This window comes from Salarias fasciatus, chromosome 4 (genome assembly GCF_902148845.1).
Source record: "Salarias fasciatus chromosome 4, fSalaFa1.1, whole genome shotgun sequence".
NCBI classification, from domain to species: Eukaryota; Metazoa; Chordata; class Actinopteri; order Blenniiformes; family Blenniidae; genus Salarias; species Salarias fasciatus.
The window spans coordinates 967960-984613 of record NC_043748.1 but is presented as its reverse complement, the minus strand read 5'-3'; the positions used below and the strand labels follow the sequence as shown (position 1 = coordinate 984613).

General features: G+C 42.8%; 1 protein-coding gene across 1 annotated transcript; it reads left to right on the top strand.

The window, feature by feature from the left end:
• Positions 1 to 1515: 1515 nt before the first annotated feature.
• LOC115387589 (alpha-2,8-sialyltransferase 8F-like) lies at positions 1516 to 14703 on the top strand. Its single transcript, XM_030090365.1, has 7 exons — positions 1516 to 2174; positions 4980 to 5051; positions 5159 to 5233; positions 9938 to 10085; positions 13167 to 13279; positions 13378 to 13470; positions 13554 to 14703. Exons 1-7 carry the CDS (start codon positions 2077 to 2079, stop codon positions 14020 to 14022), a joined length of 1068 nt encoding a protein of 355 aa, XP_029946225.1. The 5' UTR covers positions 1516 to 2076; the 3' UTR covers positions 14023 to 14703.
• The last annotated feature ends 1951 nt before the right edge of the window (positions 14704 to 16654 follow it).

Here is a 16654-nt window from a genome sequence, read left to right as displayed (position 1 = left end):
TCGTCTCCACCGATGGAAACACCAAATCACTACTCTCACTTCTCAGTAACATCCTCCAGCCTCCTCACCCGGGACCCCCACCACCACCAACACCAGCTCTACTCAAACGACACCTGAAATTCTCTGATGGTAATTTTCAATGACAAGATCAACAACGTTCACCAGGTCCTCTGCTCTCACCCTCCTGTTCTTTCCACCGCTGAGTCCTTCCTGTATAGTCGGCCCTTCTCCTACTTTCAACTGCTCCACCTGCCAACTGGATCCTCTCCCCACATCTCTGGTCAAATCCTGCCTTCCTTCCCTGCTTTCTCTCGTTTCTGCCGTCATCCTTTTTTCACTATCCTCTGGTGTTTCCCCTTCACTTTTTAAAGATGAAAAACCCCGATTCAGACCCCAACAACTGCAATAACTTCTATCCTATCTTCAATTTATCTGTCATCTTCAGAATTCTGGGAAAAGTAGTCTCCTCCCAACTCTACGCCCATCTCTCCCACAGCTGCCTCTACGAACCCTTTCAATCTGGTTTCTCACTGACACTGCTCTCATCAAAAGAACCAGCGGTCTCCTCACAGCTGACACTGGTTCGCTCTCCATTGTTTGACCTGAGTGTGGCTTTTGACACTATCCCCCATAACATCCTCCTTTCCTCCGTCGGCATCACTCACACCTCATTCCAGTGGTTTCACAAGTCAAACTCAGTTCATCCAGCTCAAGTACTTTACATCCAGCTCATCTACAGTCACCACAGGTGTGCCTCAGGGCTATGCCCTGGGGCCCCTCATTTTCATTACCGATCGCCTCTCCCTCAGCCCTATCTCCCATTAATCCAGTATCTCCGAGCACTGCTACGCCGATGACTCTCTCTCTCTTGCCTACTCAGTTCCACTCTCTGCCCCCCATCCCTCACCTCCTGCCTCCTGCTGCACTGCCCCTCTTCCGATTTGCTATTGTACATTGTTTTTTTCTTTTTGCCCTGCCTGTATTTTATCTTGTGTTACCTTGTGCAGCGACCTTGGGTGACCTGAAAGGCTCCTCCAAATCAAATGTAGAACTATTATAGTAAAGTTCCCTCTTAGTTGGTTCCCATTCATCTAGCAGGGAGCAACACTATAAAAGTGAGAGGAAAAGAGAAGAGAAAGTTGAGCAGTGGAATAAAAGAACTGTGTCCATGTGTGTGTGTGTGTGTGTGTGTGTGTGTGTGTGTGCTGGTTATACTTGCAGGAAGGGAGGGGGTCTTATGAAACCCCTCTGATTGGATGATCACACTCGCACACGTACACACACACACACACACACACACACACACACACACACACACATACACACACACACACACACACACACACAGATTCAAGACACAAGTCAGGAGCCAAACCATGTGGACTAATTCAGTCGCTGGCACTCATGTTACTGCCTCCTTTTAGTGCAGGGGTGGGGGGGGCTCCGGCTGAGTGGGCGGAGAGCAGCCGGGTGGAGGGAGGGGAAGACAAACAGGAGGAAGGCTGGGGCTCTGAGATGGGGGCGGAGAGCAGAAAGCTCTCCAGTTGTAGGAGTAGTGTGGAAAGTAGGACTGGGAGTTTGACTCTGTGAGCACATGACAACAAAGGAGGCCGAAAGAGAGGAAGAATGAAGGAGACGGCTGGATCAAAAAGACAGAAGATGGAGTGAAACAAGATGTGGCGAAACAAAACCCACCTTCCCACTTCCACCTCAGCGGAGCCTCTGTAGCGCAGACGTGGAGGAATACAGCAGAGGAGCAGAAGACTTGCCTGGACAAGAAGACAAACTGTGACTGAGGAGGCTTGAACTCGCTTCCATAGAGGAGAAGAAACTTGAGTCAAAGCAGACGGGCAACAGGCAGAGGAGGAAGAGGAGGGGGAGGAGGAGGAGGAGGAGGAGGAGGAGGAGGACTAGAGGGCTTCCAGGAAACTGAAGAAAAGCAAGAGGCGAACACTGACACTCTTGAATGAGTGCGAGGTACTGCCAGGGAAAGGCGTTCAAGGAGGAGGTGGTGGAGTGTCTGAGAAAGCAGATACCAGATAATGAATCAGTTTTAACAAGAGGAGACAGAAAGACATGAGACTACAGATCCTAAAGCTGCTCTTCTCTCTGCTCACCATCTTCTTCTTGGGGGGTCTGCTCTCCACCCTCATCTGGTACATGTTGAACAGCAAGTAAGTCTGTCGCTACACTACACACATCTTTGACCTTTGTTTTTTTGTACAGTAGTTTTGTTGAAACCACATCATCTCTGACAAAAAAAAACACAAGTTGCAGAATAAAATTTCACAGTAATACAAATCTTATCCTTCCTTTTAACTGTCATGTCAGTTCTGGCACAGTAAAAGAAAACAGACATAATAAACTTGTATAAATAGTTCTTAAATGATTCACATTCAGTAACTTAGAAAACACTTTTTGATGATGATGATGATGATGATGATGATGATGGTGAGATTTATAAAAGACGGTAAAATGAAACCGTAATGCTCCTATTGAGGGTTGAAATCAAAGCAGATCAGTGATTTTTTTTTTTTTTTTTTTTTTTTTTTGAGACAAGCCCTTGTTTCAGACAAAGAGAAACAGAGAGGATGTTTAAACTGAAGAGGAGCAATTCTCCCAACACACACGTCAGGCTGAATCACTTGTAACTGCAGAAACTGCAGCATGTCATCCCGCAGATAACACACATCACAACACCATAGCTGTCTGATGGACGCTCATGCAGATTAAGATCTCAGTGTCGGGTTTTTTGTGATTTATGGCAACATAAAAAGAAGGAAGTAGCCTAGAACAGAAAACTGGCGCCGAAGACTGAGAGACACGAGGCTCCTGCAGACATGTGGTTAAACTTTTCACTCTTCTTACTCATTTATACCACCTGATCAATGTCCAATGTCATAAACACAGAGTCACATTTGAATAGTTTGAAGAAATCATTACTGCTGATATATGAACGCATCATTGGATTAACTCTCTTTATAAAATATGTAGCATATTTGGTTTAATGCAAAGGTCGAAATAGGAAATTAATAAATGCTTACATTACTGTAAGTGTACAGTACACTTACACATGATTACACAGTACTGTAAGATGGATGTTTGAGTGACACTACTTCACTTTAAAACAGAAAGTACCGGGGAGTACTCTATATATATGTGATGTATATGTCAGACCTTTTGACTCATTTGTATACCAAGTAAGTTTATGGTTTTAACAGAAACTCCCACACTAATGTCTCTGTTTGCATCCAAAAATGATTGCCATTGAGGAATTTTATATACATATTGTTTCAGCATCGAAACTTGAAATATTTTCATAGGTGAAGGACAAAGAAATACATTGCAAAATATCATTTTTCAAATAACTTTATTCAAGCAGTGAAGCAAACTTTTTTTTTAAGAATTATTGAAGATACTATTTAAATGCTTCTTAACTACTTTATTTTATAGCATCAAAAATAGAAGCGGTTCAACTTTTATTGCAGTTACATTTTTAAAAATGCTTAAAAGTTTTTACACTGAACTAAGACTCAAAACTTTTGTATGTTCGCCCATTTTTCATGCTCGGGACTCCAATTTCTAATATTTTTTCTATGTACACAAAAGGGATGTTTCTCTCAAATACTGCTCACAAATGTATCTAAATCTGTGTGGCAGATCAAGATGCCCATAAGAGAGCAGGATTGTTGTTTTCTTCGACTGACCACAATGAAAGGCCACTCTAAAATATGCGATTTTAATGTGTCTGTCGTGACCATGGTTTGCGTCACGCAGTGCAACATATCTCCTTCTGCAGAGATGATCAGGTTTTTGGAATGGTGGTTTTATCACGCAGCGCAATGCCACAAACTTCGCAAGTTTAGAGGTAGTGTGCAACTGGCATGCTGGCTGCGTGGTTTTCAAAGAGGGATGCAACATAAGGTACAAATTTGTGAACAGTATTTGAGAGAAAAAAGCCTTTTGTGCACAGAGAAAAAGTCTTGGATCTTTGAGTTCTTCTCATGAAAGCTGGGAACACAATGAAAGTTCTGTGCTTATATTATTGTTCAGTGGAAGTTTATAGGTAAAATACTTTTTCTTTCCTCTGTTTTTGCCGTGAGTGACGTGCTGCTCTGCCACACACACAGATGAATTATGATCATTTCTTTGTACTTTTGCACAATTCTGGTTAAGAGTTATGATGCACATGAATGAAACTGATCTGTTTGGAACCTTGATTAAATATGTTGCCCTGCGTTTGGGTTCACCCTGCCCCGTGACAAATTCATGTTTAGAAAAACAAGCACATGTGACATGAATATAAACTTATGAAGGCTGGCCTGGGGTTTTCACCTCAGCACACATTAGTCCAATTTGATCCCTGAGGTTATATCCACAGTCTGCCAAAGTCAGATCTCCAGGTGATGGTTTCTAGAGGATGTCACACCGCTCAGTCAGACGCTTGTTGCTTACGCTCCCTGTCCACTCCTCAGCAGTGAAAGAGATTGACTCCTGTTGGGTGATGGCGATCAGGTGTTTAAGAGTGTGTTTCAGCTTGTGATGGGACTAGGTTGCTTGTGCTTTTAGTTTTGATGTTTTCTCAGTGCCAGTCTCAAAGCAGGTGTAGCCGGCCTCCTTCTCCTCCACTGATATCTGTTGTTATCTGCAAAAAAAATGCCATGTCTATTGTGCTTTTTTTCCACAAAGTGTAAAAACGTCTGCACCGTGTCTTTAACTTTTTAAAACTAACAAATAGCAGAGAAGGAGAGCGTTGTACTGGTGACGAGTGTAAACGTTTCAGCTGCCCACAAGTCCCAGCATGCACTGCAGTGTCACATCACCCATTGGAGCCCTGCTCAACCCGAATCCCATCACATTTTTATCCTGAGCAGAGGTTGATTGAGAACAGCCCAAATAAAACAAGGGAACTGTGTTTATCTCTGAACAGTTTATTTTCTCTGCCTGCTTCTAATCTGAGCTGTTTCATGATGCCACAGTGTGGAATCTCACCGACAACCTCCTCACAAGAAAAGTGTCCCAGTGTCTTCAGAGCAGTGTAAAAATTGCAGGTGAGAGCAAACATGACCATCACAGCCTCCTTCCTGTAACTGAGTACATTTTTTGAGAATCTTGGGGATTAAACGCCTCACTGTGTGTGAATGTGTCTACTAAACAGGGAAATCATTGCTAACATAGCAAAACGTTATGCTGAACCCTGGAAGAGGCAGGATGGAAATTACCAGAAGTTCAGGTGAGAAAAATGCCTCAAATCTGTACATCTAATAGACACATTAACCAGACTGCTGTTACTGCTGTCCCTCACCCTGCTCACCCTGGACCTACACACACACACACACACACACACACACACACAGTCTTGTATTTCTATCCTTGTGGGGACCTTCCATTGACTCCCATTCATGTCTAGCCCCTAACCCTGACCCTTACCCTAACCCTAACCCACACCACAACACAGCCTAACCCTAAAGAAATGTTTTTGCACTTTTACTTTTTTCAGTAACAACAACATGGTCAAGAAAACACTGTTTCTCCTACTTAGGACCGGAAAAAGGTCCCACAAGGCACGTCGTTCCACGTTTTGCTATCCTTTTGGAGACATTTGGCCCCGACAAGGATAGAAATACAAGAACACACACACACACACACACACACACACACACACACACACACACACACACACACACACACACACACACACACACACACACTTCAGTTGTACACACTATTTATCCCAAGGATCTTCTGTCATTCTTTGCTTTCTTGTCACTTTTTTTTTTTTTCTTGAAATGGGACTCTTAAAAATTGTTTCAACAAATCTCTTTGGCAGAAAAGATGTTGTTTTACATGTCTGTGTTTGTTCAGAAAGACATCATTGTAAAGGAAAAAAAATGGACAAACAGTCACAAGAAAGTAACTGAATCTCAGTCCATTCGTTCTCTATGGCTTATATGGTGCCAGAAGTTGAGGTGAGAACGGTGAAAGAAAACAGTACATCTTATAGACACATTAACCAGACTGCTGTTACTGCTGACAAAAATTTATATATGAGGTTCACCCTGCACGCACACACACACACACACACACACACACACACACTCTATTCATACCAAGGATCTTCTGTCATTCTTTTTTTACTTGTGTGTGTGTGTGTGTGTGTTAAAAGAAAAAAGCTACAAACAGCTGAATCACAGGAACAGAATCCCAGCAGCTCTTAATTATAGCCCTTCAAGATGTTCTCATTTCAAATGTTCCATCTATCCGTCTTCTGCTGCTTCATCTGGGGCCGGGTCACATGCTCAGCGGTATGAGCTAGGATTCCCAGATTTCTCTGTCCCCAGACCCTTCCTCCAGCTCTTCCTCTAGGATCCTGAGCCTTTTCCAGGCCAGCTGGGAGACATAGTATCTCCAGAGTGTCCTAGATCTTTTCCAGGGCCTCCTCCCAATGGGACATGCCTGGAACACCTCCCCAGGGAGACGTCCTGGGGGTTTCCTGAACAGATGCCCGAGTCTCCTCAGCTGGCTCCTCTGGATGTGGAGGAGTGGGGGCTCCACTGTGAGCTCTTCCCTGGTTGAACTCTTCACCCTACCCCAAAGCGAGCTCACAGCCACCCTACGAAAGAAGCTCATTTCCGTTGCTTGTATCGGGGATCTTTTCAGTCAGAACCCAGAGATGATGACCAGAGATGAGGGTAGCGATGTAGATTGACCGGTAAATTGAGAGCTTCCCCTTTTGGCTCAGCTCTCTCTTTGTCACAATGGACCGATACAACTGCATCACTGCAGATGCTCCACTGATCTGCCTGTCGATCTCATACTCAATCCTTCCCCAACTAGTGAACAAAACCCGAAGATACCTAAACTCCTCCATTTGGGGAAGGGTCTCTCCACCGACCTGGAGAGGGCAGACCACCTTCTTCCGGTTGAGAACTATGTCCTCACATTTGGAGGTGCTGCTCCTCATCCCCTTTGCTTCTCTCTACTGCAAACCACGCCATTGCATGCTGTAGGTCCAGGCTCAATGAAGCCAACAGGACTACGTCATCTGTGACAATCGGATGAAATCCTGTGGTGCCTGAACCAGACACATCCGACCCCTGGCTGTACTTTGATACTCTGTCCATATAAATTACGATCAGAACCAATGACAAAGTTCAGCCCTACCAGAGTCCAACATACACAGGGACCAGGTCCAGCATTCTGCTGGCCATGCGGACCAGACTCCTACTTTGGTCATACAAAGATCAGATGGCCTTTAGCAAGGGGCCCCAGACTTCCGAAGCACCTCCCCATAAGATACCACAAGGGATATGGTCGAACATCTCCAAATCCACAAAACAAAAGTGGACTGGTTGGGCGAACTCCCACGAACCCTCAAGCACCAATGGAGAGTGTAGAGCTGGTCAGTGTTCCACAACCAGGACGAAAACCACATTGTTCTTCCTGGATCCAAAGTTTGATTATTGGTCAAATCCTCCATTCCAGTGCCCTGGAATAGGCTTTCCAAGGGAGGCTGAGGAGTGTGAGCCCCCTATAGTTGGAGCACATACTTCGGTCCTCTTTTTTATAAAATAATAAAAAAAGGACCACCACACCACTCTGCAAATCTAGAGGCACTGTCCCCAACTGACGCACAATTTTGTAGAGACGTGTTAACCTAGACAGTCCCTGCACATCCAGAGACTTGAAGTATATAGGTTAAATCTCATCCACCCACGGTGCCTTGCCACCAAGGAGCTTACCTTCCTGGATTCCTTTTTCCACTGCTTGGCAGAAATAAAACAATGGCTCAGCGAAAATTCTCTCCAACTTAACGCAGACAAAACTGAAACACTCATCTTCGCCCCTGATGTCTCAATTCCAGGGATCAAACAGTACCTTGGTGACCTCGGGCAGTCTGCCAAATCCAGTCTTAGAAACCTGGGTGTTTTCTTTGATAAAGACATGTCTCTGGAGGAGCACTGCAAGCAGCTGACGAGAAACTGTTTCTTTCAATTGAGAAAAATCTCTAAACTTAGGAAAATGGTCTCATTCAATGATTTAGAGCTCATCATTCATGCTTTTGTCTCTTCGCGCTTAGACTACTGCAACAGCTTGTTCTCATGCCTGAATAAGAAGGAGCTTTCGAGGCTGCAACTTGTGCAAAACTCTGCAGCAAGAATCTTGACCCGCACAAACAGATGGACCCGCATTTCTCCCATTTTGAAGGAGCTTCATTGGCTGCCAGTCTCTTACAGAGTTAACTTTAAGATTTTGGTTTTAACCTTTCGGGCCTTGCACGACCAAGCTCCCTCTTATATTCGCGATCTGCTCCAGCCTTACTCCCCTGTGAGGGCTTTAAGGTCTGCGGACCAGAATCTCTTAAAGGTGCCGCGTACCCGCTTCAAGACCAGAGGAGCCCGATCATTCCAGGCCGTTGCTCCCAGGCTCTGGAACGATCTCCCGCTCTCTCTTCGATCAGTTGTGACTGTTGACACTTTTAAGTCACAACTTAAAACTTTTTTATTCTCTCAAGCATTTGCTTAGTTTTTCGGGCCTGTTTTTGATCACATTTTTAGTGCTGCTTATTTATGTATGTGTATTTAATTGTTGTCTTATTTATGTATGCTGTGAAGCACCTTGTGGCTTTGTGTCTGTGAAAGGTGCTATATAAATAAACTTTACTTACTTACTTACTTACTTACTTACCAACCACCTCGGTGACTTCAACTTGGGTGATGGATGAGTTCACCTCTCAGTCTTCAGCCTCTGCTTTGCCCAGGTAAGATGTGGTGATAGGATTGAGGAGGTCCTCAAAGTATTCCTTCCACCATCTGATCTGAAACCACCCAGTTGAGGCCTGCAGCTCCCCACCTCCACTTTAAACAGTGACAAACCTTGTAGGCTGATGGTTCGTCAGAATTTCTTCGAGTCCAACCGATAATCCTCCTCCATGGTCTCCGCATGTTCTCAAATGTTAAATGTGTCCTGAATGGTGGTGTTAGTAGGTGAAACTGGCCCTAAAAATTTTCAGACTTCTGATTAACCCACGAAGTGTGTCCTTGGAATGTGAGATACAAGTCGAGCTCACAGATAAAACTCGGGCAGTGCAAGGACAATCCCAATAATTGTTTCAAGGTCAACTCAAACAGTACTTTAAGAAAATCTGAACACACATAGGCAGAACATGCAAACACCACGCTGAAAGGCCCCTAACTGAATACATATATATAATTTGATGTAGCCTGTTCTTTTTTTTTTATTTACAGGCTATATAATACATCTTGTAGGTCAATATGCATGAATGATTTCAACATTTCAAAACATGGCTACAAATTTGTCAGCACACAGAGCCCCATAAAGTATTCATTTAGAATATATAGATGTTACAGATGTCTCTAGATGTTTATGTTTTCAAAGCAGTTGACCTCACTGCAGTCAAATACGCTGAACAGTAGGGAGGAGCAGGAGCACAATTACTGTTAAGCTTAAAAACACACAGCATAAAAGATAGTGAAACTTATCAAATAAAACACTTACATCCACTTACATTTGATATGATAACCTGGACTCATTTTCACAAAAACATTGACTGTTTTGACTGATATAGCAGAATAATAAAAAAAAAAAAGTGTCACTCTTATGACAATCTCCACATATAGTTCACAGTCAGAGTGAGTTGAATATCATCATGAAGCACCTGGGTTTGTTTATTTTGCATACTGGATTAAAGAAGCACAGCTACAGACAAAGGAAGAGAAGTAGGGCAGAGGAACTTAGAGCCCCAGTCTAAATATAACATGTCATAAGTTCACGTGAGTTATAGTAAAACGGACTGAAAGCCACAAGACCTTTGAATACCATTTTCTTTTCTGTAGAAGTTGAGAAGATATAATTATGCAACTTGCAAACAACACACTAGTTGCGGTATTAAATTCATGTTTGTGTTTTTATCCAGCTCTCTGCTGAGCAGCAAGTGCCACGGGGCTGAGTATGCCATTGTTACCCAGAACAACACTCCACTGGGATCGCAGATTGTTTACAGCGGAGAAGCAAAACGGAAGGCCATTGAAGTGACAACAAATTTGTTCAGTACTTTTCCGAAGGTAAGACATCTTCACTCAGTGATCATTTAACTGCTTTGCTTTCACATCATGAAACAAGAGTCACAGTATCAGTGGGTAAACTATGACCGTGCAGTCAGGTTTATTTTAGAAAGGGGTCATAACAAGTCAGGGTCGAGATGTCTGGACCTGAATTACACTGCTGCTGCATTGGCAGGGCAACAGTGACTATCGTTAACGATAAGCTGGCAGAGGAAAATATCAGTATGCAAACCTCAGATTACTAAAATGCAAAGTGTTAATGAGGCCAATCAAAAGCAAACAAGTCAGCTAGCAGACATGTTCGTCTGAGTTTCTCATTCAATACGGAGTTTATTTCAATTGGTTTTATGTTTTCTTCGAGGAAGACTTTCTAAAGATCATGAATAGCTCTCTTCAAAGGGGTGTCTTCTGTGCTGCTTATAAAACGCGGCGGTGAAGCCCTTTCTGAAGAAGAGCAATTTACACCCAATTGTTCTTATTATCTACAGGCCTGTATACAACTTAACGTTTTTAAGTAAAGTTTTAGAAAGACTGGTTCTTAAACAAGTCAATCACTTCTTAATCAAAAACAATATTTTTGAAAGACATCAGTTTGGTTGCAGAGTGAACCACAGTGCCGAGACATCCCTTCTAAAGATTTTAAATTACACAGGATGAATTTGCACAAAAATAAAACTTACAGCGTTGGTTCTACTGGACCTGAGTGCGCTTTTGACACAGTAGACCATCACATTTTGATAAATAGACTGAGACACCTGGTGGGACTCTCTGGTACTGTTCTTAACTGGTTCAGTTTTTATCTCATAGACCAATGTTTTTATGTAAGTAAAGACATGTTCCTCAAGAACCCAAGGCTCACTTTTATGTCCCATTCTTTTTAACGTCTACGATACATGCTTCCTCTTGGGGACGTCATCTGAAGGCACGCATTAGTTTCCATAACTACGCTGATGATACTCAGCTGTGCATCAGTTTCTATAGTTATGCTGATGATACTCAGCTGTACATCACCGTGTGTCCTGCCCACTCAGGGCCAATAGAAACAATTTTAAACTGTATCTCAGGCAAGTCATGGATAGTAGTGATTTTTCTACAGCTCAACAGCACAAACCTGAGGTTTTAGTTATCAGTCCTGAAGGTCAGAGAGAGAAAATTTCATCCAAACTACTTTTGTCTAAAGCGACGTACATTTTCATCATCTTAAGAAAATAGCCAGAGTCTGTCCATTTCTCTCTCAGGCCAGTACAAAGGTGCTATTGCAGCTTTTATCACTTTTTGGTTAGATTATGTAATGCCTTGCTCTCTGGTCTTCCCAAAAAAAGCATCTAAAATCTCCAATTATTATAACAATCAGCCGCAAGTGTGCTGAGAAGGACCAGGGGGTGAGGCCACATTACACCCTTTTTAAAGTCGCTGAATTGATTCCCTGTCTGCTTCAGGATCAATTTTATGGTTCTCTGATTAGTTTTTAAATATCTTAACAGCCTTGCACCTTCTTATTTAGCTGATTTGATTTACCATCTGGACCCTTGGGGCCCTGAGGTCCTCTGGCAGTGACCTACTGTGCGTCCCAAAAGCCAGAACCAAGACCTACACTGAGGCTACCATTACCCACTACAGCCCCTGTGGAACAGAATGCCTGTAATTTTAATTTTTAATTTTATCTTACTTATTTTACTTCCAGCTTTCTGTTCAGTCTGAAATAAATATTTGTAATTTGAGGAGACATTTCCATCAATGGTGTCTGAAGCAGTTTTTGTTGAGTGACCATATTGTGAACGCCTAAAAAGAAGAGACCCTACTTGGTCTCTTGGAGATACCACAAAAACACCCAAAGACATTCAAAGACAACAAAGCAGATTTATATACAGTACATTTATTTAATATGGTTTGAAGGAATATTTTGTGATGCAAACATAAATAGCTCACAACATAAGAAAAAGAGAGGCAGCCCCAATATATTTCTCTTACCCAAAAACAAGTTTAAGTTCAACAAAAGAAGAAGATTGGTCACCCATTCTTGTTTTATCTAGGCCTATGTAAAAAAATAAATTATGACTCAAAATTTAAAAAAAGAAAATGACTGACAGCATGTTCTTCATTTTTTCCTTCAGTCCTCCTTGTCTGTTTTGTCTGTCCCAGAAGTTTACAATCATCACAATACGTTTGTTTATATGTATTTTTTCCTGTTGTACATCTGTGAAAGATTTGAATTTGGCATTTTTGGTCTGAGAGTGCAGAGCAGGGAGTCAGAGTGTGTAGGGAGTGGGGGGTTTGGGTTGGAGTGGGATGCAAAGGATTATGGGACATTGTTTTCCCAGACTTTATTTGTGTAGCTGGGATGATCAGCAGGTGACAAGTGAAGGCTGCAGTGATTCTGGAGACACTGCAGTGAATGCCAGTGAGGTTTTTAGCAAAAAATGTCAGTGTATGGAATTCCAAGATGAAAACAATTGTGTGCACAAAAAAAAAAGTTATTCATTCATTCATTTTCTTTGCCTCTTTGATTTTTTTTCCTGATCGCAGGGTTCTGCTCATGTGATTGATTTGAGATTGAAAAGACAGAGTGCTGTTGAGGATGAGACCCAGATCCTTAACCTGGGGTGAGGGTGAAATGGAGAAGTTATCAGTGTTGATGTAAAAGTGGTGTGGGATCAAAGGGACTTGGTTCCAATGAGAAAATCCTCAGTTTCATTACTGTTTAAGGAAGTTTAGGGTGGACCAAATTTTTATTTTGGCAATGCAATCAGTGACAGCAGTGTAGCAGTGGAAATTAAAGTTGTATTTGTGGAAGATATTGCCAAGGAGAAGGAGGATGATGATCGATGGAAGGATGATGAAGAGAAGTGACCCAAGGACAGAAGCCTGAAGCACACCTGTGGTGATGGAGAAAGAGATGGATTTATTGGATTTTGGTAGAATGAACTAAAATGGAAGTAAAATGGAAAGTTAGTGAGCTCCTCTAGTGATTAAAAAAAGTAACACCTTGACAAGAATCATCTGTTGAAGCATCATCATCACAGCATGAAGCTTAAGACGTTTTACACACTGTGTAAATGTTGCTAATGTCTTTGATTCCAGGACCATCCTCTTCCCAATAAGAAATGGGACTCCTGCTCTGTGGTGGGTAACGGCGGGATCCTGGTCAACAGCAAATGTGGAAAACAAATCGATTCGGCTGACTTTGTGATCAGGTGAGAGATTCAGCGACTGAGGATGGACATCAACTGAACTGAACTACTTTCTCTGAAAAGTTCATGTAAGGATTTGTGGGTCTTCTCTGCTTGTTCAGGTGCAACCTCCCACCTTTGGACAGTGAATTGCAGAAAGACGTTGGTAAGAAGACTAACCTTGTGACAGCAAACCCGAGCATCTTCATGGAGAAGTAGGTTGGAGAGTGACTCTTTGTCTCCTTCAGTAAAACACTTTGTCTCATTTCATCACAACAGCTGTTTTTTTATTCCCCAGGTTTCATGCTCTGAACAATCACCGCCGTCCATTTGTGGAGAGTCTGCGCCGCTTCGGAGACGCCACGCTGCTCATGCCAACTTTCTCCTTTGGCTACAACACTCAGATGTGTCTCCGAGCTGTCTATGCCATCGAAGACTTTGAAAGTCCCATCAGACCTGTCTCTTTTAACCCTGAATACATGAGGAATCTGTCCATCTACTGGCGCTCCCAGGGCCTGAAGGAAGCTCGGCTCAGCACTGGCTTTATAATGGTTAGTCTGGCACTAGAACTGTGCAACAGCGTGGATCTGTACGGATTCTGGCCTTTCAGTGTCCACCCTCAAGACTTCCATCCCCTGACGAACCACTACTACGATAACAGACCGCCTCGAAAGAGATTTCACTCCATGCCAGCCGAGTTCGACCACCTGCTGAAGTTGCACAGTCAGGGCATCCTCAGGCTTCACCTGGGAGAATGTGAGCAGTGAAGGATGGGTCTGCAAAAAAAAAAAGAAAAAAACCCCAAGAGTGCCTTACTGACTTCACCTTCCAGCAGTCAAGGTGTTTTACTGTAGTTTTGCGAGCACTTTCACATCAGTTTCTTTTTTACTTGGAATAGAGAAAAAAGATTACTTGGTGCTTTCTGGAGGATTTGTCTTTTTCAGTGGTTGCTGTTTGATTATTGCTAGATATGCCAGAGGGGCACCAAAAGTGAGCACTGTTGTCCCTCTAGAGGAAGGTCTCTGGTTTGTGTGAAGTTTGCATGTTTTCCCTGTTTCTGTGTGAGTTTTCTCAGGTTCTCTGTCTACCTCCCATGATCCAAAGACGTGTAACTCTGAAGTGACTCTTGAATGTGTAGCTGGTTATTTCTATGTTAATTCCAATATGGACAATTTGTTGAAGGGGTTTTCTAATTTTTACATTTTTTCCCATGAACCAACTCTGAGTAAAGGCAGTTAATGAAATGAAATGTATAGCGTCATGAAATACCTGCTGTATTTCAGTAGCATTTATATATCAGTATTTCTGTGAGGGTTGTACCAAGGTTGTGCCTTTTAAAACTGACTATCTTTTTCATCCAAAAGTTTTTTTCTTGAATCACTCTATGACACAAAACGTTTTTGATGCAAGGAGGTCGCCCTCTGGTGGCCACAGATTTAACTGCAGAACAAAACAACCTGTCTGACAGGTAGAAATGTTGCTTACTGTGTAAGAGTTTATTTTGAGTAAATAAATTAGAAAGGGTCTCTTTATTAAGCGGGGTACACATAAAGATTTTCTTAATCTTAACAGATATTTTGTCATTTACAGACCTCAGACATGAACATTTTAAAAAAAATAGTTGAACAGTTTTCATCGTGTTGTGTTTCACAACACACACACCACCGCTCAAGCCAGAAGTGTTGCACGATCAAACAAAAATGAAGAAGAAAAAACAACGATGGGAAAGCACAACGGGCATCATGAGAGAGGGCGTAAGAGGACGTAGTGATGGTTGTCTTGGAGCAGGGCCAGCCCTGGGCATAGACGACCTAAGGAGCCGCCTAGGGCGCCATGTGTGGGGGAGGGGTGCCGAATTGCAGTCCCAAATCTTTTTTTGACAGTCATTATCCTGTGCCCCCTGGTGGGTGCAACAAAGTATGGAAGGATAGTGCATTCAAATGTAGTGTGGGACACGAGGTGCGGCGGTGCCGTTAACTCCAACTACCCCCCTCCCTGCTGCATAGCAAGTCAGGGCCAGTACTGTCTTGGGGCTATTTATAATGGGAAAATCCTGAACAAAAAAACTGAAAATGTGATTCTGTATCCATGTTTGACCTGAAAAGCTCTCTTCTTGATGTGACTGTCAGGCCTGAACTGTTTCAGTTACGGGGACAGATTCACACTCAACACAACCCAGACCACAGGATGATCTTATAGGACAAAACACAATCTGGAGTTCGCCGTCCTTGGTCGAGACAAAAGCAGCCCAGTAATCTTTGTGTGTGCCCCGCTTTAAAAAACTACCGAAGTGTAACTTGTAGGCATAACATTTGTAGTTGAAGGTCGAGAGTAAAACTAGAGTTTTTTTTTCTGCATTTCCTCAAGAAACCACTTGAGAAGTTTTTTTCTGTCATGAAAATGTTTCTTTGAGGAGTACTAAGACCGTTAAGTAACTGTGTCAAAAGGTGATGATTATTTTTCAGTTTTAATAAAATGTTGAAATGCATTTGCAAGAAATGTTGTTAGTTGTTGTTTTGTCATCTAAAAGTGCAAAAATATGAAGTGAATCATCAAATACTCATCTTGTACAGAGAAATCTGATTGGACTTTTAAAAAGTCGTAGTTTGGGACAATCTTTGCTTGATGACAGAATTGTTTTTGTGGAATGAACACATGCTCATGCACATTCCAGAAATTCACACATGGGCTATTCTGTCCTGAGTCATTATTGCACTTTTATGTACAATGGTTACTGCTGGTATTTCACTCAATGACTTTCTCTCTCACAAGTACACATACTGCCATTACAGTGCACTGTAACTTAATCATTTTCACCACTCACCTGAAAGACCCGGGGGTGTCCAAAAACACAAGAAAGAGATAACAGGAATTATTGGATGTTGAAATGAATATGAACGATCATCTGGCCAAGAAGAACAGACAGGGGAGGACTATATACCCAGGGAGGAGAAGACGAAAAATGACAACAGGACAATTGAAAGACTGGAGATTTCAGGTGAGGGAGACAGGATGGACGGACAACAGGAGGAGCTGAAAACACACAGGGGGAATAGAAGGGGCAGAGAGTATCCTGACAGTCCTGATGGCCAAAGCACCTCCTGAGGTTGAGTACAGGCGTACTGATCCCACAAAGCACTATTGAAGGGATTCGCCACATTCCTTTACCCAGGCCAATATTATCAGAGCCCAGAAGCTGGGCTGGGAGGCTGAGAGACGCACTGACAGGATGGCAATTGGCAGGATTGAAGGGAGTATAGCATTATCTGCTACTTAAGCAAGGGGAGAACTAAAACATGCTGGAAAAGGGCTCTCCAGGAACAGGGTTGGAGACCCCTGAGCTATCTGAATAAATGCCCTCTGTCAATGGCCACTGGCTTGTCGAATTTCAAACAAATC

Bases quoted from the DNA above. Each gene is read 5' to 3' on its own strand.
- LOC115387589 (XM_030090365.1), top strand. From the start codon at position 2,077: ATGAGACTACAGATCCTAAAGCTGCTCTTCTCTCTGCTCACCATCTTC. The intron at 5,052-5,158 runs GTGAGAGCAAAC...TCTACTAAACAG, and splicing joins GAGCAGTGTAAAAATTGCAG to GGAAATCATTGCTAACATAG. The intron at 13,280-13,377 runs GTGAGAGATTCA...CTGCTTGTTCAG, and splicing joins TCGGCTGACTTTGTGATCAG to GTGCAACCTCCCACCTTTGG.